This window comes from Varanus komodoensis, unplaced genomic scaffold, assembly GCF_004798865.1.
Source record: "Varanus komodoensis strain SLA01 unplaced genomic scaffold, ASM479886v1 scaffold23, whole genome shotgun sequence".
Classification (NCBI taxonomy): Eukaryota; Metazoa; Chordata; class Lepidosauria; order Squamata; family Varanidae; genus Varanus; species Varanus komodoensis.
This window is the reverse complement of record NW_025335627.1, coordinates 9,694,565-9,718,741: the sequence shown is the minus strand read 5'-3', so window position 1 is coordinate 9,718,741 and position 24,177 is coordinate 9,694,565. Positions and strand designations below refer to the sequence as shown.

The 24,177-nt window shown below is 41.8% G+C and overlaps 1 protein-coding gene across 1 annotated transcript; it reads left to right on the top strand.

Moving 5' to 3' along the window:
• The first annotated feature begins 1,449 nt into the window (after positions 1–1,449).
• ICA1L (islet cell autoantigen 1 like) lies at positions 1,450–10,967 on the top strand. The gene is made up of 7 exons (XM_044432149.1): positions 1,450–1,597; positions 4,188–4,349; positions 6,287–6,326; positions 6,362–6,409; positions 8,283–8,481; positions 9,021–9,146; positions 10,839–10,967. Exons 1-7 carry the CDS (start codon positions 1,450–1,452, stop codon positions 10,965–10,967), a joined length of 852 nt encoding a protein of 283 aa, XP_044288084.1.
• Positions 10,968–24,177: the final 13,210 nt, after the last annotated feature.

Genomic DNA, 24,177 nt, shown 5'->3' with positions numbered 1-24,177 from the left:
CACAGCCTCACCACTGCATCCTGCCTGGCATGAAACTTGCCATCTTTTTGGTACCAGGTCTCGAGAGACCTTTATGCAGAGGCCTTTAAAGATGAGATACCCAAGGGCTGATTACCCACCCATTATGTTTTTACACAGACATTCCTTGTTTTATGTTTTTAGCCGCTTTAAACTTTATAATGTTAATCTGATTTTGTATTTTATTACAGTTTATTGTTTTATGGATTGTTAGGGGTTACAGAAATGCAATAATACTATACGAACACTTTAAAAAACCAATACAGATTTCTTTTTAATAACTTGGCATGGTGATCCCTCTCCTTTTAATCTCCCACCCTCCCTTCAACGCTGTCTGAAATGTTTTATTTATTTATTTATTTGGAATACTTATATGCTGCCCCATTTGCAAAAGCCTCGGGGCAGCTTCCAATGCAAATAACTATACAAATATATAAAAATCTGGAGACATCCTGGCATAAATATAAAATCAATAAATAAATTCAACAATTAAAATAACATTTAAATAAAAAGGTCTTGGCCTGGAGCCGAAAAACAAATAACAACGGCGCCAGGCGGACCTCTCTGGGGAGCGCATTCCATAAGTGAGGCGCCACCGCAGAGAAGGCCCTCCTCTGGGTACTCACTCTCCTAATATCTTTCACGGAGGGTTCCCGGAGAAGGGCCTCTGCCGTCGATCTCAAGGGGTGGGAGGGCAGATATGGACGCAAGCGCTCCTTTAGATAACCAGGACCCAAGCCGTTAAGGGCTTTATAGGTGATACCCAGCACCTTGAACTGGGCCCGGACTTCAATGGGGAGCCAGTGAAGCTGACGGAGGACTGGGGTTATATGAGAACAACGCCCAGTCCCCGTCAGCAACCTGGCAGCTCTATTTTGCACCATCTGAAGTATCCGGACCGTCTTCAAGGGCATCCCCACGTAGAGCGTTACAGAAGTCTAATCGGAAAGTTACCAATGCATGTGTCACATGTGTTTCAGTTTACGTAGGGTTGATATTTTACTTTCCTTTGAAACGCTTTCAGATTCTACGAACGACAGATTTTAAATGACACCTGAAACCCATTTTACCCTTTCCTAAAAGTTCTTCGCGCCGCCTTTCGATGGTCTCGGATCCCTCCGCGCCGCCTGCCCCGCTGCGCCTGGAAAGAAAAGGCTGGGCGGGCTGCCGGTCGCCACCCGAGCCTTCCTTTTCCTTCCCCCGCAGCGGCGGCGCCGCCTTCCGCGCCTCGGACTTCGCCAGAGAGCGCGGGGAAGGAGCGGGGGCTGGGGACGTTGCTTGAGGCGGACGGGGAAGGCGGCCCCACCGAGAGAGGGCGGCGGGGGGCGGGCAAGGCTCGTTCGTCGCCCTGGCCGCCGCTCGCGCTCTTCGGCTTGCCCCAGAGCCGCTCACAATGTCGCTGCTACCACCGCCGCCGCGCTGAGGCACGAGATGAACTTGTACCGCCCGCCGAGGCCGGCAGCGCCTCTGACAGGTGACGGGCGATGGGCCTGCGGAGGGAGGCGTGGCGGATGGGAAGCGGCGACGGCGGGGGGCGGGGGCGTTGGCTTGGGGAACCGCCTCCCTGCGCGGCAGGATGGTGAGCGGGGAGGGAAGGTGCGCGCCCCGTGACGGTGTCTCTCCCCCTCCCCCCCCGCGCGCAGGCCGTTTGTTTAATGGGGCGGGAGGGAAAGGAGCCGTTGCGCTGCGCGTGGGCTTCCAGCACGGACAAGGCGAGGCGACTGCTGGAAGTGACTTGAATGCTCACGCGCACACGCGCGTTCCCGCCCATGCCTGTGTCCAGACAACACGATGACCCGCAGTCTACGGTCGAGCTGCAGCCTGGGCAATCTTAATGTCTGAAGGCTGTTAAGATAACGACCCGTGACGAACAATCCCATAGTTAACTACTCAGCCCTAAACCAGGAGTCGCCTTCATGTGTTGTTATGACTCGTTAGGACGGCCGGTTCAGGCAATGGAACAATCCACATTTGAGCAACAGCCCTCACTTCAACAGTGAGCCACGCATACTATCTGAATCCAATCTAAACTATCCAAAGGGTAGTATAGTAGTATATGCATCACTGTCATTTCTTCCTTGTCACAAGTTTTCTGCACCAAATAGCTTTCATAAAATGTAGCCCTCAGGCATTATATGCAGTCTGGAGCCATCAACGAAGAGCTAGTTTGTTTTGAATTGCAGCATTTCTCCACTGCCTTTCTGAAAAAAACAGGGTAGATTACGGAATTTTTTTTTAAGTAACAAACAGATCACATTATAGTAAAATGTTGAAAACTGTAACAGTTTTAAAAGCCATTTAAAAAAAAAGTTGTTTCACCTTTGTGTGAAGGAGGGGGGGCAAGCTGAGAAAGCCACCTGTGAAAGGATGTCTATTAGAAAGATGTGTGCACATTCTCCATGTGTTTACATTCTTTGAAGTTGTTTTTGGAAATTGATGTCCGTTGTCTTTTCCCGCACCTCCCACAGCTTCATGCTTTTGCATTGAACCACAGTACCTTTACGGTACAGTCCTATGCATACCGAGACAGAAAAAATACTACAACTCCCAACATCTAGCCAGCCATGGGAGCATTTTTTCCCAGTCTAAATACTCACAAAGTGTAGTAAATCCTATAACTGTGCTGGCACCTTTGCTTTTTTTCATTCCCCCCACCCAAACTGACCAACAAAGTTGCATGTAATGCAAGTCTTCAAGCTGTGCAAGTTTCTCAGTCTCCTCCCTACAGAAGTGCTTTCTTGAGCAAGTATCCGTGTGGAGGATAGTGAGTTGATCCAAACTGTTACGAAGTCACTTACCACAAGACAGCAGGGGACCCGCAGCCTCCCATGTGTAGCTGGAGCACATCTTTCCTCTTACCTAACTACTGCCCGTGCTGGCTTGGACTGATGGGAGAAAATGGCTAAGGGTGCAATTCTGAAGGTGCAGTTCTATGAAGGCTTAAACTGCAAAAAGTTCTTCAAATCCTAGCATGTCCCAGTATGGCTGACAGGACACTGGGGTTTGTAGGATTTTTTCCATCTAAATGTGCATAGGATTGCACCCTTAACCTACTTACCTAAGCCCCAGTGAACTCAGTGGGGCCCCTCTGAGTTCCTATACAAACATGTATAGGATTGCAATGTAGGCTTAATGTGTTTGTGGAACGCCCTAACCTTGCCCTGTTCTGAAATACTGTGTTCAGTTGGGAGGGATGGGGCTAGCTTAATGCTAGAGATAGTTAAGCTATATACATAGTCTTTCCAACCCAAGCATAACCTTTCTTTTGATAATGGGCAGGCATACGTAAGATGATTTAATACAGAAAAAGAAGTACTATGACATTCTGTGGAACATTGTTCCACATTTGCAGAGATTGTAATCTGAAGTAGCTCTTCAATGATGTAATTTCCAAGATGATCACAGTAAACAATGGCATCTATCTGACATGGAAAACTGAGCTGATCAAGTTAAACCAAGCCAGGATATCAAATAGCTGGGCATCACATCCAAAGGCAATCTAGGACTACAGTTTGTAAACTGTGTATTTCCTTTCAACCACTATAATGTTGTTATGTGCTATCAAGTTGTTTCCAACTGATGGTAACCCTATGAATGAATGCCCTTCAAAATGTCCTGTCCTTGATAGTGCTGCCTTGTTCTTGTAAACTCAAGGCTGTGGCTCATCTTCTTCTGCTTTCAATTTTCCCTAGTATGATGGTCTTCTCCATTGATTTTCTCATCCAGCACCGTCTTTCAAATGCATCAATTTTCTTCTTGTCATCTTTCTCCACTGTCTGGCTTTCACAACCATCCATAGTGATCTGAAATATAATAGTGTGGATGACCTTGGCTCTGTTCTTCAGTGAAAACTCTTTACACTTAATAATCTTCTCTAATTCCTTAACTGCTGCTCTTTCAAGTTTCAGTCTTCTAATTTTTTTGGCTGAAGACTCCATTTGAATTGAAGATTCAGCAGAGGTATGCAAATTTTTTCAGTTTCAATTTCTTCATGGTTGATATTAAAATTGTGTATTTTTTCAGCAGTCATGATTTTTACTTTCCCTAATGTTCAGCTGCAGTCCTGCTTTTGCACTTTATTCTTTGATTTTAAAGTACAGGTTGTGGTTTGCAAGTTTGTTTTTGATTGATTGATTGATTGATTTGTATCCTGCCTTTTTCCTACAAAGGGCTCAAGGCAGCTTACAATGACAGTGATTGCTTTACCATTTATGCTGAATTGGTCAAATTATATGGTAACAAACCTTTCATTTTCAAGGTTTTTCACAGCATTCAGATTACCTGCATTGATCTTCTAAAGACGATTTTAAAATACCAACAGAGACGTAAAGGTAACATTGACAAAATGTACTTTAGATACTATTCTGTATTCAGTGATTGGACATTAAAATTTTATCCTTTATTATTCATACTACTTAACATAAGGAGTTATACATACTTTGTCTGCATTTGCAATTACTATCAACCAATTACTATCAAGTAATGACATTAAACAGAATAATCCTGAACCAAATTAAATAAGAAGTTAGATCCATTGAATGGCACAGAACCAGTCTAAATCTAAAAAGGCTATCCATTCTTGGCTCCCAGAATAAATTATTTCTGCTTGGGAACTGGGTAAAACAGTCCCTTTGTTTGTTCTTTTAAATGTTTGAAACATCTAATGGATTGGAATTGAATACTTGGAGAACCCAGTTCCTTTTTTTTTTAGTAATCATAAACCTGTTGACATTTTCTACTTCCAGGTGTGACAAGTAACAAGGACAGGGTAGTTGTGAAAAACAAACAAAGGAAAAAAACATTTCAAACAGGCAGCAGAGAGCACAATGAAAAAATTAGGTTGAACTCAAGTGACTTTTTAATTGTATGGCAATTTGATCTTATCAGATGTCTAGAGTAGTGACCAATTTGCTTTTTGTTGTGTTGATTTTATTTTACGAGGCATTTTTAACCTTTATATTTCTGTGTGAACATACACATTCTGATATGTGCAATATGGCAGCAGAAAAACATTTTGGCAAGTATGCCAAAAAGTCCAAAGTTTTCTTTCGGCATTAGTGCATCACTGAAGAGGTAGGAAAGAAGCCAGTTCCAGTTGTCTGGCTTACAAAATCTCTTGCTTCTGTCCAAATGTATACTACTCATTCCTGCTCCCTGTGACATTTGGCTGTTTATCACATGTGTCAGCCCTCCCCAAAGTCCTCCAAATGTTTCGGACTTCGATTCCTAACAACCCCAGACATTATGGCCAATGCTTAGGGATGTTGGAAGTTGTAGTACAAAGCATCAGGGAACCAGTTTGTGGGAAGGCTTGTCAACGATAATAACATCAATAAATAAACTTTATTGGTTTTAATTTTGTTTGGAATGTGTACTTGGGAGTATAGATCTCTGAAAGATTAGTATTTCTGCTGTGAACACAGGTACAAAGCAGAACATGCATACCTTGCAATGGACTTCATCTAGTTTCATGCAAGTGGATTCTCACAAGAGACCTCCTCTTCCTATCCTCCCAACCCTGAACATTCTCCAAATCTGCCCCAAGGTATACTCCAACACTCTGAAACAGACTTAGGATGGGGGTAGGTTTGCAAGGGAGGAGGAATTTGTTTCATTAGTGCTAGGAGATGGACATCATTGGATACAACCCAATAAAAACAACCAAAAGCAACTGAAAAAATGACTATCATTGCATTATGTTGACTATATTGCATGTTTCTAGAGCCTTTGTTTTTCCTAACAGAGGAGAAATTGACCATTCCACATCAAAGACAATTTTAACACATATTGGATATAGTCCAATGGAAATGTTGATCTTTTGATTGATACTGTGTTCAGTGAGTGAAATAGACCCATTCTTAAACCATCCCCAACAAAATCTGTAGGATATAACTTTGGACCTATTGTGCTCACTATGAGTAAGTCAGAACTTTGTATTATTTAAAGCTGCTACTTCACTCTTTTATTGTGTTACACATTGGGTATGTGGAGAAGATTCCATATTAGTGAGATAAAACTTGCATATCAGGTAAGATTCACTTTTGACAAGAATATCTGTTAGAAACAGTATCAAGCCTTTTTGTTCTGTGTGAAACAGTCATGTGGGTGTGAAAACTTTCATGGACAATTCTCCAGTAAAAGATAATATGTCATCTAGTTTACTGTGTAATGCACTTATGATAAAAAATTTACCATTTCCTGTTCCCATTTAACCTGTATGGATATACTAAAAATGTCAAATGACTAATTTTGCCTATTTTCTTAGTAGCCGTATCTGAACAGGAAGATGAACTAGGGCTCTTCTTAAAGTTTTAAGCAGATGGGGTGAAGCTCAAATTGACAGAATGACTGATGCCACTGGCCAGGCCTTCTCTTGTTCTTCTCAACAAAGGTTTGTTTGGAGTGGTGTTGGGTGAAATCTAATGATGTTTTTCTGCTGATAAACCTGCTTCCCCTGCAGCCTTCTTCATGCCTTCAAGTTCTTCTTGGAAGAATTGCGGGACTCTCTGGAGCAGAGTTCAGGGAGCACAGGAGGAATGCATGAGTGGTTGCACAATCTTGCATTCTTCCCATTGTGTTCAGTGTGATTGTTCTAAAATAATACTCAGCATATGTAGCAAACACTGCAGCAACACCAATGACTGAAATGGGATAGCAGATTTATAAAAGTTGAGTGAAACTACAATTGTTCACTTCAGCATTACTTTAGTACTTGTCATGAAAAGTTAGCTATGCTTAAATGTTGAGAGCAAATTTATAAATAAGAATACTGTGGATTTATTTAACTGTACAATATTCTGGCTTTTTTAAACAAGACATTAAGCATGCAGGGAGACTTGAAACCACAGTAAGTGCATTTTTGTATTTTCTTTCCATCACTGTTAGTGTTCCCACATCCCATATATCTAGCAACAAGCTATTTTTGTAACACTGGACAGATGCTATACTGACTTCTTGTTTCTTTAGATCAGTTCATTCAGCTGAGCATGTTGTATTGAACTCTGCATCGTTTTGAGCCCTAACGCTTAAATTATTTTTCTTGTCAGGGTTACTTTTTCCCAACTCTTTTTCAGTAAAATGTGACATAAAAGATTTGTGATCAGCATCCCTTACAATAACTATTTTACTTTAGTTTTTACCAGTGCTTTTTTTGTAAGAAAAAAGGTGCTGGAACTCATGAAATTATTTACCTTTCTCACATAGTCAATCACTGTACACACACCCACACACGTCAATTGTGTAATGAAACATAACAGTCGCCGCCCACAGTAAGCACTCAGTGCGCGACCACATGAGCAATCACAAGCTGAGCAGCGCCATCACAACCAGCACAGACGAAGTACGCATGCATTGGATTCGACATACGAGCAGCCCGCATGCACCGTTTTAATGATTTTGCTGCTGACCTGCTACGCTCGACAGGGTGATTCAAATCCACATAGACCAAACATCAAATTTTCAAAAGTTATTTTTAAAACTTGGAAAATCTGTTGAAAAAAGGTGCCAGAACTCCATTCCGGTGCGTTCTATGACAAAAAAAGCACTGGTTTTTACTAATTTAAAGGCCCATATGGCTGCTTTGAAGACTGGGGAAGTAGCACCCTGGGAAGAAGATGTTTTAGCTTAGTCAAAAGGTTAAATACTTTCTCTCAGAAAGCCAATTTTCTAATCTTCAAAGGAGCCAAACCAAGTTGCTAAATTAGTAAAAGGAAAGGAGAAAATGGGTTATCCTAGCCATGAATTTCATATGTTGCATCTAATTTGACTTTCCAGTGTCTGAACAATGCTTACTCAACTCAGGTGCAATCCTAGATACAGTGAAGGGGACAATTAATTGTATTTAAGAGATTGGATGCAGGCCATGGGATCATGGGCCACTTCCTAATCACCCTCAGGGAACATTAAAGATTTGCTGCTGTCTGTGGCTGCTACTGTCCATCTCAGATATACCTGTCCATTGAGATTGAGCTGCAATTAAAGTAGTTTTTTTTTAAATAAACAGATTTGTAGATTATAATCTATGTGCTACAAACTTAGTGATTTTCAGTGTGAACAATATTATTTTATATAGGAAGTTTTTGGTTGCAGTTGTGCTTATGTATCCAAACAAACATTACTATTGTGTCACAGAAAGGACAATAAAAGTGTTGATTAGTTGTATCATATTGAAACATATAACAGGAAATTCTAATTGTTCTGTCTGTCCTCTACTGTCACCACATAACGTTGGTGCTTTCACTTCTCTCTCCTCCTTTTATCTTCAGGCTAGCTCTTTGCACTACTTTATCACGCTTTGGACAAGAACATGCAACATTTAGTCAGAGGGCTATGGCTGACACCTTGCTCACAATCACTCGAATGGAGCAGGCATGCATGGAGTACAGAGGGGCTTTGCTGTGGATGAAGGATGCTTCACAAGAATTAAACCCTGACACCTGCAAGCAAATGGAGAAGTTCAGAAAAGTATATATTACCAGTGCAGAGGTGTTGCAGAGCCTGCTTCTTCTGGGGAGAGTATTAGAGGAGAGACTGTATATAAGTCTCAGGCACATGCATGATCCTGAACCCCCTTTCCATTCCCCTCACCACAGTGGAAAGCAAGCCATATAACTGGGGCTCCTGTCTTATTTGGATTTCCCTGGCTATGCAAGATAAAACCTCTTTTGAGTTAAAGTGAAGCAATATGGATTCCTCTTTATATAACAGTAATACTTTTAACTCCTATAGGAATAATGAAATATACCTTCTTGATTAACCACTACATACTTTTGTTTTTCTTTGTGTGAACAGACAATCCTTCAGTCTAGTATGTGACAAGACCAGCACTCCCCTGCTTGGGTATCAGGTCCCAGTACTGACATAAGGGTAGTTGTATCCTCACACTTGTGTTGGGCATAATATTATAGGCAGTTGTGTTTTTATAGAGGTTGCTATGGTGGGACCAGCTAGTATTTTTTTTTATGTGTCCACTTTAAATATAAATTCCACTTTTATTTTTCTAGGTGCAGATGCTAGTAAGAAACACCAAAAACCAGTTTGGTAAGCTGAATATGGATGTTTGTCAGAAGGTGGACCTTCTAGGGGCTAGTCGCTGTAATATGCTGTCACATTGTCTTGCTGTCTATCAGGTATATGCTCCAGTTTCTTAGGGAGAATGTAACATTGATGAAGACTCTCTGAGGTTGAACATATTTGGTTTACTGAGTGTGACTTCCATTTTCATAAGCTGTATATATGAAGATGTATAAGACAGATCAATTGATGGAGGTAGAAAGGATTTCTTAGAGTAGTCATGGTGCACTTCCCCAGCTCACTTCGTAATAAGCACAGTTTTTCTGAGCTCTCTCTGACAAGACAATACTCCCTTAAGGCCTGGGCATAAATTAAATTACCAGAAATATCCTTTGCTACCAGAGTGTATGAGAACTGTAGTTTCCCATACTGCTTGGCCCAGCTAATTAACCTGGGAGGTATTCAGAACTATAATTCTGATGTATCTGAGCTAGAGTATATATTTGAGCAGTACTGGTTTGCTGTTATCACTAATCAAGAGATCCAAAATTTAGTATATGTGTTAATGCACCAATTGTTAGAAATGTCTCAAATAGGGGCATTTGTCTATTTCGCCTTCAAAAGGATAGATTTTCTATATTACCCCAAGATAATAGGCAAATATTCTTAATAACAGTGCAAGGAGCATTTAAGTGGGATGTTGCTGCTAGTCTCCCTCAAAAGTTGCCCTTCATGTGCTGTAGTTAAGCTTTTAGAAGGCCTTGGCAGATGCCAGTTGATGGTTTAAAAAAACCCTAATTGCAGTACATTTTGGGGGTGAAATCACTCCTGGGGAGGGGAGGGTTAACCATCCCCTCCTCACTGCTGTGACCTTAAAAAATTGTCTGATTGCATTGTAATCAGGCTTTTCAAAGGCCTGACTGACAGTAGTGGTGCATTTTAGGGAGTGAGGGCTCTTGTGTGTGCAGTGAGGTCAGGGGTGAGCAAGCATATCAGGGTGAAATCATCTCACTGCTGGCATGTGCTCTTTAAAATGTTTGCCAGAGCCAATTCAATCCTCAAGCTGTGAAATGTTCTCTAGGCCTCTCTTGTTCTTATGTTTTGTTTTCTAGAGTATCTCCACATGCTTTCTTTTTCAAAGTTCCTGCACAGTATCTTATTCAATTAGCATGCCATTTTACCTTGGACCTATTTCCTCTTGTACATCTCCTTTACACCAAAGTTAATTTCACAATCTTCCCAGTTGTTGGTCATATATGGTTATGGCATCCTCCAAACTAATCAAGCAAATTCACTTTGTCCCCTTATAATTGCAGGTACATGGCATGAGCTGTCAAATGCAGTTTATTTTCCAGTTAGGCCTTAGCATGAGTGAGACTGCGCTTCAGCTAGTTTCTTAACAACAGCTGCGAAGACTTGACCCAAACCATCTGCAGCAGAGATCTTGCCAGAAAGCAAGATTAAAGCACAACAAGCTGCACTATGCTTTGCCAGTGCAAACTGGTACTGCATTTCTACCATCTTTCATTTAGATAAGCCATTGCATCATTCACTGGAGACTGATGATCTAGGATCATCTTATGCATATATCTGAAACATGAGTTTGGGTGGGTTTCCTCAAGATGCTTAGTTAGGCCATCAGGTACTTTTTTTACCAAGTCTGCTGCTTCTTCAGAGTCAAATATATGATATCATTTAACCCTTTCATTGTCCATTGCAATGCATCCATGTGGAAAAATATCAATATATATGTTTGCTAAAAATCACATTTATATTATAATCTGTGTATGTTACTTTGCTTCTCTTAGAGGACCTTTTTGCATTTCTGTGAGAAGACTGCTCAAAAGATGTCTGAAATCTATGTAGGCTTTCCATGTTTCCATTCTGGTCATCATGCTGCATCTGAGGTGAAGATATTTTCTTTGATATGCAAATAAAGTGAAATACCAACTCTGGAAACATGGCAGAATTCATTTGGAACTGTGTTTCCAAGTTTGCTTTCAGCTTACCTTAAAACATACTTTTGTAGAATTCATCATGTTACATGCATGTTAAGATTTTCAAGTGTACATTTAAAACAACTTAGGCCAAAAGGGCATATTCTAGAGGAGTGTAAGGCCACTGCCTTCCTATGTCTCTTCAAGACCATCTAGTTGAAAAGCCATCTGATATGCTGCCATCACAATAATGCCTCCCTGTTTCTGCCCTTGTGCCATTTCATTGGTTGTTGCTTTGTGAAGCAGAGGTGTAAAAATGTGAAGCGATCCAAATTTTATGTAAAGTTAGTTATCCTATTTCAGTTATGATAAAATCTGGATCTAGTCCACTAATATATCATGTTTTTCCACATCTACATATAATACCTGTCCACATCTCTACTTGTAACATGTTGTTTGGGCGTCAGCTATATTCATCTCAGAAAGTAGTGTGTGAAGCAGCCCTAACTTATCTTGCATGTATATTAGTAAATGACTAACAGTCTATTTTGGAAAGACAGCAAACCTATTTGGCTGGTGGGGACATGGCTACCATGATATTCTTCCTTGTTCTTTTGAGCTGCTAGCCTTGCCTACATCTGAAGGAAGCTAGTCCAATTTGCAGGGATATATTCTATTGATTAAAACGGTGCTGGAACAATAGCACCTTCAAACAATAAAATTACAATCCTATATTGGAGTTGTTTCAGCAGCACTCAAGACATTTCACCCCAGTGCCAGATACACTGGCAGGACTCCCCTGATACCGTGATGGAACTTCCTGCTGGTGGACCAGTTTCACCAGTGAAGACGCAGAAACAGAATGCCAAGAAAGGCGTAGGGTGATATGGGCATCATTTAAACCAATGCTGGATTTGGTGAGAGAAATTTCCCTCCTTGTGACTTCAGTGGCGGATAAACGCACACTTTTCCAGTGCCAACAATCACCCTGCTCACAGCAACACAACACAACATCAGTTACAGTGTAACGGCCTCCAGTGACAGCACAGTATGGTCACCACACAGGGAGACCAGACACTGCATGGGTAAATCTCACTGGCCCTGTATCCTGAGCACTTGAAACATACAAGAGGGAAGTCTGGTGAGGGGAGCTCTGGTGAATGAGCCGGGGCTGAGTTTGTAGGGTTGCTCCCATTGATTGTCAGGGAAAGGCTGATTGGGTCCTGATGCTGGGTGCTGGCATGTAGATTGTAGTACTTAATGTACTTTGGAGCCATTTCTGCAGGGTTACCTGGGGCTCTTGGGAGCTGTGTGCTTGCTGCCCATGGTATGGCTGTTCACATCTAGGAGGCACACGCAGGAGAAGCTCAGTGTCATTATGGCCACTCCCACTGCAGATTAGCTAACAAGAGTAGGCATCCTCTAGTCTAGATAGAGGATGTGGGCATTGTCTCCATAGTGCCCTGGGAGTGATAAGGAGTCACAATGTTGTCAAGTGCTGGTAGGCTGGGGGTTTTCTTTCCTCTGTCTGGGCTATCCTGGATTGCACAACTATCGGAATGGTAGTTCTGATGTAGTTGCCACATATGAGCATAACTGCCATATAGTATCACTCTAAAAGTGTCCCAAAATAAGTGGATATCTAGTGAGATCCAATTATGATGGGTAAGGACTCTTATGATTGCTTATTGTTTATTGCTTTTAGTTTAAAGAGGCTTTATTTAAATATTCTGGATTACCAAGATTTTTAATTCAAAACCATTTTTTAGTACTTGCAATTTTAAAAGGTTCTAGAGAAAATATTTAGAAAATGCAACAGATTTGGGTCACATGATAAGTTATGCTTGAGTAGAAAAGTTTATAAAATTAATATTTAATTATAATAATCATATTCATTCATTTTAAACAATATTTTAATGAGCAGTTGCAGTCTACTGAAGAATCTAAAGCAAATGCCAAGGGAAATGTTACTTCTACAAACCTGGAAAAGTAAGTTGCATAATCCATCGCTTGCATCTCACATGAGGGTGTGTAGCAGCAGCCAAGGAAGGAGCAGTGCTGGCACCTCTAACCTGGACAGAGGGCTCGAATCTCAGGCCCACAAAGCACAGTTGCCCACCTGGTGTGTCAACCTTGCTCTCCATGATCCCACAGATAGTAGAATACCCATTCCCCTATCACCACCCCTTTTCTTTTTTGCCTCTGATCATTTGGTTCTTTCCCATCTTGAGCATTCCCCTCCACCCATTCTAAAATGTTGAAACCCCTCTCCTTAGCCTTAGCTACTGGGACCAAGAGCTGCAAGAGCGCCTGGGCACCTTTGTACTTGTCTGCTGGAGCAGCACAGGGCCACCAGTGCCACAGACTGTCCCCAGCAAGCCCCACCTGCTGCTGTTGAGGAGCAAAAAGGTGCTCGGCTCCTGGGCACCTTTTGCTCATCAGCTGGAGTGGCATTTGGCCAGCAGCCTAGCTGGGAGAATCTATCAGGCTGGCATCCCCAGATCACTCTAGCTGATGAGTGCCTCAGGAAGAGAGTGGGATGAGACGGTGGCCTTGTGAATGCTCACCACAATCACGCCCATGCCATTGCTGGGATCTGGACTGGAAGCGGGGAGGGAGGGCTCCAAGTGGCCAGAGGGCCACAGAACAAGGCCTTGGCAGCTGCATGTTCAACTGCCCTGCTCTAAATGATGTTAGACTGCAACTTTCATAAGCAGTAGTCTGCATGCGCAGTGGTCAGGAATGATGGGGCCTATAGTCCAACATCATCAGCGGGGTGTAGGTTTCTTTGGAATTTTATTTCTGTTATTTTCTCTTTGCTTCTCTGCAAGAGCCTGAAAACAGTCACTCATGCCCTGGTAACATCCAGGATAGATTACTGCAATGTGCTCTATGAAGGGCTGCCCTTGAAGATGGTCCAGAAATTGCAACTGGTACAAAATCAAGCAGGAAGAAGGGTAACGGGTGTGTCTTTTAGGTTCTGTTTGTTTTTGGTGGAAAAGAGTTTTTGAATTTAGGTTGAAGAGTTTTGCCATGTTTTTCAGGGCAATTTCTATGAAAATGGCCTATGTCACAGCAGCATAATATAGGCCTAACTAAGGAACCTGCAAAATTTCAGAAGGGTAGATGCACAGACTAGGATGTTGTTACCAGGAATGAAAAATGGTTGAAGACTCGCTTGCTTTCTGTTGAGCGGGTGCCAAAGTCAGAGAAAGTATAATAGGGCAGAGATAGATGATGATTATGGAACATACAGTGGCAAAGGATTTGAACACTTAGCATTTTCCAAGCAAGCCCTCAATTTGGCACACTTTTAGGTCTTACATATTCCATCAAAACTCTTTAAACCTTCCTGTTCCTGGAAGAGAGGATGAGCAAACTCCCTCCCGCTAGTATTTTCCTTCTATGGAGAGGCTGGGCTGAAATGAATCAATTTTTGGAATCAAACTGTCTGTTCTCTGAATCCAAATTACGAATAAAGCTATGGTTTGTTTTAAGAGACTCCAGCTTTGATTCTGGCATCTCCCAAGTCTGTTCAAATCAGTCTTAATGTAGTTCTGAATGTTCCAAATTCAAAGCACAGAACTATCAAATATGTGCACATCACTGAAAAAACTGAAATTATCTAAGAGGTTAGCAGGTCATAATCCTTTGCTGGTGGGACTGAAATCTCCAACATTTGGAATGAGGTGTCATTTCTCTTTACAGCAGGGAAGGTGAGCTTTGACACCCCCCCTCCACCACCACCCACTGCATAAGTGCCACTAGTATTTGGAAATTAGTCCACACCAGCATTGCAAAATGATTAGACCATCACCCATCATCAGGGTAGAAAAGTATTTCAAATTACTAGGTGCTGGAAACAAATGTTTAGGTCACTATGTTTTTTCAGCCCTACAAAGACTGTAAATCAGTCTTTGCCACTGTGCATGGCCTGTTTATGCTGCTTCCGCATTGTATAATCTTCCAGTTGTGCTGAACTAAGCATAGATTTATTGTGGGTTAAAGCAACCCAAAGTTAACCAGTTCTTAGGTTAATTGTTGGCTGCTTAATGTACGATTGACCTGTAGTGTGTGGTTTCAGCAATTGATCAAACCAATCAGAGGTTGATTATTCTAACTGGAGCTAGCACATTTTGTGAATATGCTGTGCAAATTGTGGGCTAATTAGCATATGATTTTCTGCTGTTATGTGCAAACTTTTCCACAAAACTACAAATACACAGAGCCTAAAATAATAGGAACTTGGTGCTAAGTTGTATGAAAGCAGAAAGAAAACTTGTTGCCTGAGTTCTTCTAGTGCTAAAACTAGAATAGTAACAACTTTCTGTTCACTTAGTAGAAAACATTCAGAACATTTTTTAAAACAAAGTTTATTCATCTCAGCTACGTACCACAGAATTACCTCATACTTGGCCGATGGATTATGCATGCACCAACTGTTGCGGTATACAGATCCCTTTTTAAAAACTAACCAGATCCTCAGTTGTGCACTCTTAACCACTGCACTACAGTGACTCCATGTACAATTCTTTTGTAAACTAAAGAATTGAAGGGCATGGGATAAAAATCAAATGCATGATTATAGACTCATTAAAATACATGAATGTTAATACACAATTAAACACTTTCATGAGTTAAGTAATCTCAAGGAGAAGAACAAATTGTTACTGCTTTACCACAATTTTTATTTCAGAATTGTCAGATTGTTTGGAAGATTTTGAGAGTGATTTTTCTTTCCTGGAGAATTTACCAAAGCCCAGTTCTTCAAGAACAGATAGTATAACGGACAAATCATATCAAACTCTGTTTGATAGTCCTTATATGAATCTGCCTGTTCAAGGACCAGCTGTAGAGATAGAGTCCCTGGCTAATGCACACAGATTTCTGCCTTCATAACTCCTTGATGTTAGTCTTCATAATGCTGAAGAATTCAGTTGTAAGTAACAGGTTTCTTTTAAGTGCAAACAACCCAAGGTCATATACATCTGTTTGAAGTAAGTGGAAGTACACTGTTCAGAGAGTAAAGTTCTACTGAGCCGGTTGAACTAAAAAAGGGTATTTTCAGGATCAACATTTTAAAATTTAGATTAATACCCACCCAGGCTGCCAAAAACACACATTGGCTTGAGTATCATTTCTAGGGGATTTCCAGTTCAGGCAGTTTATGCAAGCGGACCTTGTTGAATTTAGGCAGCCGCATCATGTGCTCCTAATTATGGCTAGGTTCTTTTTCTAAGAAGCTGAGCGTCAGGAGCTCTATATACCTGAGCAAACATGAGGAAGTTTGTGAGGGTTTGTGAATAACATTTCTTTCATTTTTTGTTACATTGCACAACACAATCTGTCACAGGAAGCAAGATACATCGAGCGGCTGGGTCACTGGAATCCAGATTGCATTCCTAAAGGTGGATTTTCCCCCCTCACCAACCACTTGGAGAACCTGCAATGTGTAGTAGTGTTCATTTTACCCATGGTGGGTTGGTGTGCTGTTTGAACATGGACAACTCTCCCCATTGTGGGTAGCAATGAGTGAGCTGCTCTGCAAAAGTGGCAAAACATTTGCAAGCCACAGCCAATGCCAACCACCTCACTGATGCCCAAGTGGTTTAGTGGGGCAACTGATACCAACTTTTCTCTAGACTTGTCATAATTGGGAGCTGTTTTGGGTCTGTGGCTCCCCCCACTTCCCCTATTTTTTTGTGGGGAGATCACTTTTCATGATCTTTATTTTGTTACCCCTTTCAAAGTACCCAAGCAAAATATTGGAGGGATGTATGTAGTTCACCATCTCTCTCCCCCTCCCTCCCCCACTCTTTTTAAGGTCTTGTGCCCCAAATGTGTGCAAATACACATATTTTAATTAATTAGAATAACAATATTTTGGAAGTTCAATTTGCCACATTTCTGCAGATGCAAAAATTGCAAACTTCACCTGGGTAGTGTCCTGGGTGATACCTTCTGGCAAAATGTAGCAGGTACCAAGCATGGATTTGATCCAGATAGACTTCAAATAGTTTTTTCCCCTCCTTTTTGCCCTTGACTTGACTGCTGTCAAAATGTGAGCTTTTGTTTCAAAGCAAAGAAGTGTGTGATCTTTGCATGTGAAAAGGCAGCACTGGGATTCTCAAGGTTCATGGTGTTCCTCTGATAGGTTGCAGTGCCCTCAACTTTTCAACCATCAGGGAACACAAAAAACCTGAGGAAGATAACTCCCTCCACCCACTTTTCATAAGCAAAGATCACTTATGTCTTTGTTTTGAATTGGCAGCACATTGTTTGAAAATCATCAAGGCAAAGCAAAATGCAGAACCCTTATTTGGAGCCTCTCTGGGCAAATGTCCATCGTTGACCCCAGGGGCATTTTGACAGCAGGGTGCCCCTGCACAAGGACATTACCCAGGGGATGATTCCTATTTTATGCCTACAGAAATGTGCACACCTACACTTCTGGAATTGCTCAATTCCAGCATTTTTCTTAAAACAAATGAACAAAAATAATTGCACATGGTTACACTCCTTTGGAAGACTGTGTTCAGTTCTGGGGAGCTGCTTGACTTAGCCCTTCAGCTAGAAGCCATGGTCAAGAGTGCCTGTTATCGGCTTCAGCTGATTTGCTCACTGCATCCCTTCCTAGCAGGAAATCACCTGAAAACAGTAGTGCATGTGCTGTTAACTCCTAAGCTTGATTTCTGCAATGCACTCTACATAGGGCTACCCTTGTACCTAACTGCAGCTAGCACAAAACATGGCTGTCAGGTTGGTCTCTGGGACATCATGGAAAGACCATATATCACCAATATTACAGCTCTGCAATTGCTGCACATACATTTTTGGATACAGTACGTGTTGGTAATTACCTTCATGGCTTGGGTCCAAAATAGCTCCAAGAATTATTTGCCTCTATATTTCACCTTGTTTGCTAATGTCTTCTGGGAATTATTTGAAGTTTGCTTCTCCAAGATTAATGTCAACTACCCAGAGGACTTTTTCAGTGGTTGCCTCTGAACTATGAAATTGCCTACCAGGGGAGATGCAACGGATCCCAGATTGCTACTTTCAAGCAGGAGTTAAAAGATGCATCTCCCCTGACAGGCCTTCCCAGATTAGTTTCTAGAATTGTTTTTTATATATATATTTGTTTTTAGTCTAAATTTGAATTGTTGTTGTTTTTAATCTCTCGTATGCTGCTCAGAATCTACAGGAATGGTATACCAGAGATGGTATATAGAAATAAATAAATTAGCCCACCCAGTGTACTAATTGGGCTCTTTGGAGGGGCTGTCAGTGGCTGTCAAAATAAAGACAGCTTTTTTGGGTCTCTTTAAAAAAAAAGGCAAAACAAGGAAAAAAGTAACCATAAGCAGAGTTCACTGGGATAACAGCTGACAGGAGGAGGAGAGGGGTGACAACCTACAATGAGCCCCATCATCTTTTGGGCACACCATAGGTTGTTTTTGCAACAACCAGCCCACCATGGCTTATTGACTAAATAAGTTGGCATGATGTACAGACTCATCCAATAACTTAAAAATATGCGGCCTTTGAAAAGTAAAAGAAAGGTAAACCTGACTACCATAATGTACCTGGCTGCTTCTTTCTGAAATCAGCAGTTTAAAGAAAAGCAGGCAAATATATTCCAAGTCTTTTTATCTTGTCTAGGGAAAAAATATAAGTACCCTTATATTCTTTCCAGCATGGGGTAAAAGCATCTAGTGGTAAAGGGAAATTTTTGTATAAAAATGGCACAAGAAGGGAGGAAGCTCTTCTACTTAGCACACTGGTCTTTCACTTTAAACCACTGACTCAACAAATGCATTATATGAAAAATCAGTTCCCAGGAAAAATAACAGAATCACATGTAATATGGATTTCATCTCTGACTGACTTGGGGCACCATCCACTGACTCTATCAGGAACGGCTAATTAACCTAAAGGAACAAGCTTTTAGAGTAGTTAATTTATTTCTCAAGTTTTGCGCATGTCAGTCAAATGAGTAATTCAACTTCCACCCTATTGCAGCTTGGAGAGTAGTGACAGAGGCATGTTAGCGTGGTTCAGTGCTTTTGCAGATCTGGATCCCCTTTCAGATCCAGATGCTGTTGGACACCCAGATGATGACCTCCTCACTGCATGATTAAGGTTAACCCAACCATATCTTTGGATTTTCTGGGCCTTTTTAATGCTAGAAATACTTAAGTTATGAATTACTAAGGGACTGGTCCTACTGTGCCCACCCTCGATGCACTTAAGCCTTTTCCTTAGAGCTTACATGTACTCAATACCCTGAATGAGGCAAAATGGTGATTATATCCACCACTGCTGCATCTTGTACCTCGATTTTCATCTAGCTGACTACCTTCAGTGATGGGGAGGGAAGGAGGCTGGGAGTCTGATAAGAGCAGGTATAAGTGCTGACCCCAGTCCATTCCACTCCTCACTCCCCAGCATGCCCTGTTTACTCCCTTCAGCTCTCATTTGTGACCTCACCAGAGATAGCCAGCATGGTTCTTTCCATGCCAGCTACATACAGGAGCAGACAGGGGTTCAGCCTTTAGAGAACTAGCTCCAAGATTGGAGGATCTGGGAATTGGCTTCCATATGGTCCTATAACCCATTGGACAACATTGGGAGGCTATAGGATTATGCCTGTAATATTTTACAGCATGTTTCAGTTGTGTATATATAGTGGTGAAATCAGGATTTCATGTATAATTTCCTCTTTTGTACATTAATTCAACAGAGGTCAATGAAAGCTATTGACCTACATGTTGCTTTCAAATTCCTAGTAGTCTGCTAGTTTGTCCTAGCGGCATTGTTATGTGCATTATCTTTCTTAATTTGTTGATCAGCATTTTCCTTCATTTGACTCTATTACACCTGTGCTTAGATTTCAGCTAGCACAGGGGACACACATACAATATACCCAAAACTGCATTCATGCTGTACTTATGTGACACCACAGATCTATCAGTGTCTTGCAGTAGTCCAAGTTCAGCTTGCTTAAGGTGCTGCAGCATCTCAATATGGAAAGTGACTGGGAGCAGACACATTTCCCTGCACAGCCTTTCTCTAATCATAATTGCACTTCAGAATTAGTTTCCCCTTGCAAACAGTTCCAAATGTATGTTTACTTTCAAAAAGCCTTATTTCTTAGTAACAGTCTTTTTGCAATTAAATGTAAACATGCATATAACATGTATATTAACTCCTTTTAAAAGTGAGCAACACTTTGAGATGCATTCTATTTTGTGAGTTGAGCTTGAATGTAGAAATTTGTTAGTCTCCACTTTCCAATTCATTTTATCTCATGCAAAGAAGACGACGAAATCTGTCAAGTGGCTGTCAAAACTTAACAGATTTCTTCTGAAACACAGAACCCAATCTCTCAAATAAAATGGGCCACTTTATATGTCATTGGGTTGTAATCATTTGTTTGTCACATTTCCTCACCACAGCAAAAGGATTAGAGAGGATTTCCAGAACCGTGGAGAAGCATGTTGTTATAGTTGACTACTTATAGTGTTGGGTTAAGCCTTTACTCTTCTTAATCTATGGCAGCATTATAGCAAATCCCTTACGTGCAGACAGTAAACAAGTTAGCAATATGGCATCAGTCTCACTTCTGTTGTTTTGATGTCTGGTTCCTTTTTTATTGTGTTCTCAGGCAGAGCAACCCTATACCCCAGTTTCATGGAAAGTGGGAGGATGCACTGCTACTGTGCCAGGGCAGAAACCACTATAACCTATACAATTTTGACTTGGGAGGGGAAACTATCAGAAAATACGTAAATGACATAAAAACAGTATGCACACCCACAATACTGTGGAAAGGCTGCCAATGGATGGTACTGCCTGCATGCCATTTCCCCACACGTCAACAAAGCATGTACAGCCCATTACTTTCACATGCACACAGGATGCAAGACAGAGCTGGGTTTGCACAAAAGGACAACCCATTGTGGCTGACAAGCTGCACTAGATTGTGCAAACCCAGACCACTGCCCATAGGATGAATTAGAAGTGACCCATGGCTTGTTACAGGGGTTGTGCTATCGATTATGTGTTGTTGTAGTGTCTGAACCCAGGCAACTGACCCTCCTGAGGGTATCAGGAAGTGGTGAACTTCCTTTGCTGATCTTGCCACTCTCTCCTGTACCACCACTGGTGCTAGCATCCCCTCAAGTGCCTCAGTGGGACTTTGGGAGTGATCATCACTGGCTTGCTGCCCCATGCCATGATCAGATGTCCTTTTTGCTCAGTGCAACTTTTTTCCCTTTCCCTGTTTCCGCAGCAGAAAACAAAGAAGTGTTTGGCAAAAAGTGCTGCCAAATAGGCAGCTGGCTCCCTCAAAGTGCTCAAATGTGCAGACATTTTTTAAAGTTAAGAGTTCAACAACTAGGGAAGTCAGTAGTTACCCAGGTTGAAAATAGGAGGCCTTGTTCTGGTGAGAAGGGTTGGAGTAAGTTGTGGTCAAAATGCAGCAGGTATCAATCCTGGCCATTGACCCACAGGACCTTTTAAGGGGGACCAGAGTTTGACAGCTTGCTTTCAAACACTTTTTTCCCCAGAAAATGACATGGGATGCTCTTTTGAATGTTCCTGAGCAGCTAAAGTCTCAGCAAAAGTAAAACATGACAGGATTGTAGCGTATACATATCACTCTACCCCCTTTCACTCACAGGAATTGCAATTATATCCCACCTTTCCTCTGTGAGGAACCCTGGACAGCTTACATAGCTCCATTCTATCCTCACAAAAATCACTTTATCTCTGTAAGGCAGATAAAGCTGAAAGTGAGTGACTGGCCCAGAATAGCTCAGTGACCTTCATGGCTGGGTGAGGCCAAGAACTGGATTGCACAGGTCCCCAGTCCGACACTCCACCAGACTACCTCTCCTTTGCCTTTGCCTTTTTTTTACAGCTTGCCCTTTGGCAGCTCTTAAGAGAAAGTGAAAGGGGGGAAAACCTTGGCCCTGTCCAGGGTTCATGCCTAGGGTTGGTGCGTGCTGCTTTCTGACAAAAGTACTCTGCCTCCCACTGCCATTCCCAGAGTTACCAAGCTGAGGGTTCTCAGTATGGCAGTTAGAGAAGGGTGGCTAAAAGTAAATAATCTTTGCACATATTATGCATGAATAAATAATTTTAAAATATTGGCAATCCCTCCAAAGTGTCAGTTGGGCATGCTGGAGGTGTTGTTGGTGGCCGTCCAAACAGCTGTTAAGCCAGACATTGTTGCTAGTTGCGAAGTCGCGTTCAACCCATTGCAACCCCATGGACAACATTCTTCCAGATCTTCCTGTCCTCCACCACTCCCCGGAGTCCACTTAAGCTCACACCAGCTGCTTCAATGACTCCATCTAGCCACCACATCCTCTGCCGTCCCCTTCTTCTTTTGCTGTCAATTGTTCCCAGCATTAGGGTCTTCTCCAGGGAGTCCTTCCTTCTCATTGGATGGCCAAAGTATTTGAGTTTCATCTTCAGTATCTGGCCTTCTAAAGAGCAGTCAGGGTTGATCGCCTCTAAGACTGACTGGTTGAATCTCCTTGCAGTCCAAGGGACTCACAGGAGTCTCCTCCAGCACCACAATTCAAAGACCTCAATTCTTCGGCCCTCAGCCTTCCTTATGGTCCAGCTTTCACATCCGTACATTGCAACTGGGAAAACCATAGCCTTGACTATACACACTTTTGTCGGCAGGGTAATGTCTCTGCTTTTTACTATGCTGTCTAGGTTTGCCATAGCTTTCCTCCCAAGGAGCAAGCGTCTTTTAATGTCTTGGCTGCAATCCCCGTCTGCAGTGATCTTGGAGCCCAGGAAAATAAAATCTGTCACTACTTTCATTTCTTCCCCATCTATTTACCAGGAAGTGATAGGACCGGATGCCATGATCTTAGTTTTCTTTATGTTGAATTTCAAGCCAACTTTTGCATTCTCCTGTTTCACCCGCATCAAGAGGCTCTTTAGTTCCTCTTCATTTTCTGCCATTAGAGTGGTATCATCTGCATATCTGAGGTAGTTGATATTTCTCCCAGTAATCTTAATTCCAACTGGTGATTCATCTAGCCCTCCCATTCTCATGATGTGCTCTGCATATAAGTTAAACAGACAGGGCGACAGTATACAAACTTGCCAAACTCCTTTCTCAATTTTGAACCAATCAGTGGTCCCATGTCCAGTTCTCACTGTTGCTTCTTTACCCACATATGGGTTTCTCAGGGGACAGGTAAGATGGTCTAGTACTCCCATCTTTTTAAGAACTTGCCACAATTTGTTGTGATCCACACAATCAAAACCTTTAGCATAGTCAATGAAGCAGAAGTAGATGTTTTTCTGGAACTTTCTAGTTTTCTCCATGATCCAGCGTACATTGGCAATTTGATCTCTAGTTCCTCTGCCTCTTCGAAACCCTGCCTGTACTTCTGGTAGTTCTCGGTCCACATACCGCTGGAGCCTAGCTTGTAGGATTTTGAGCATAACTTTGCTAGCGTGTGAAATGGGTGCGGTAGTTCTAACATTCATTGGCATTGCCCTTCTTTGGAATTGGAATGTTTACTGACCTTTTCCAATCCTGTGGCCATTGTTGAGTTTCCCAAATTTGCTGGCATATTGAGTGTAGCACTTTTACTGCATCATCTTTTAGGATTTTGAATAGCTCTGCTGGAATATTGTCACCTCCACTAGCTTTGTTGATGCTCAGACTTCCTAAGGCCCATTTGACTTCACATTCCAGGATGTCTAGCTCAAGGTCAGCGACCACCCCATCGTGGTTATCAGGGATGTTAAGCTCTTTCTTGTATAGTTCTGTGTAATCTTGCTAGCTCTTAATCTCTTCTGTCTCCTGCCATTTTTGTCCTTATCATGCCCATTTTGGCATGAAAGGTTCCCTTCATATCTCCAATTTTCTGGAAGAGATCTCTAGTCTTCCCTAGTCTATTGTTTTTTTCTACACTGTTCATTTAAGAAGGCATTCTTATCTCTTCTAGTTATTCTCTGGAATTATGCATTCAGTTGGATGTATCTTTCTCTTTCTCCCTTGCCTTTCGCTTCCCTTCTTTCCTCAGCTATTTGTAAAGCTTCCTCAGACAGCCATTTTGCTTTCTTGCATTTCTTTTTCTTTGGGATGGTTTTAGTTGCTAACTCTTGTACAATGTTGTGAACCTCCGTCCATAGTTCTTCAGACCCTCTGTCTATCAGATCTAATTCCTTA

Excerpts from the sequence above, each read along its gene's own strand:
- ICA1L (XM_044432149.1), top strand. The coding sequence starts at position 1,450 with ATGAACTTGTACCGCCCGCCGAGGCCGGCAGCGCCTCTGACAGGTGAC. Across the intron at positions 8,482-9,020 it reads AAATGGAGAAGTTCAGAAAA|GTGCAGATGCTAGTAAGAAA; the intron begins GTATATATTACC and ends TTATTTTTCTAG. Across the intron at positions 9,147-10,838 it reads ATTGTCTTGCTGTCTATCAG|AGGACCTTTTTGCATTTCTG; the intron begins GTATATGCTCCA and ends TGCTTCTCTTAG.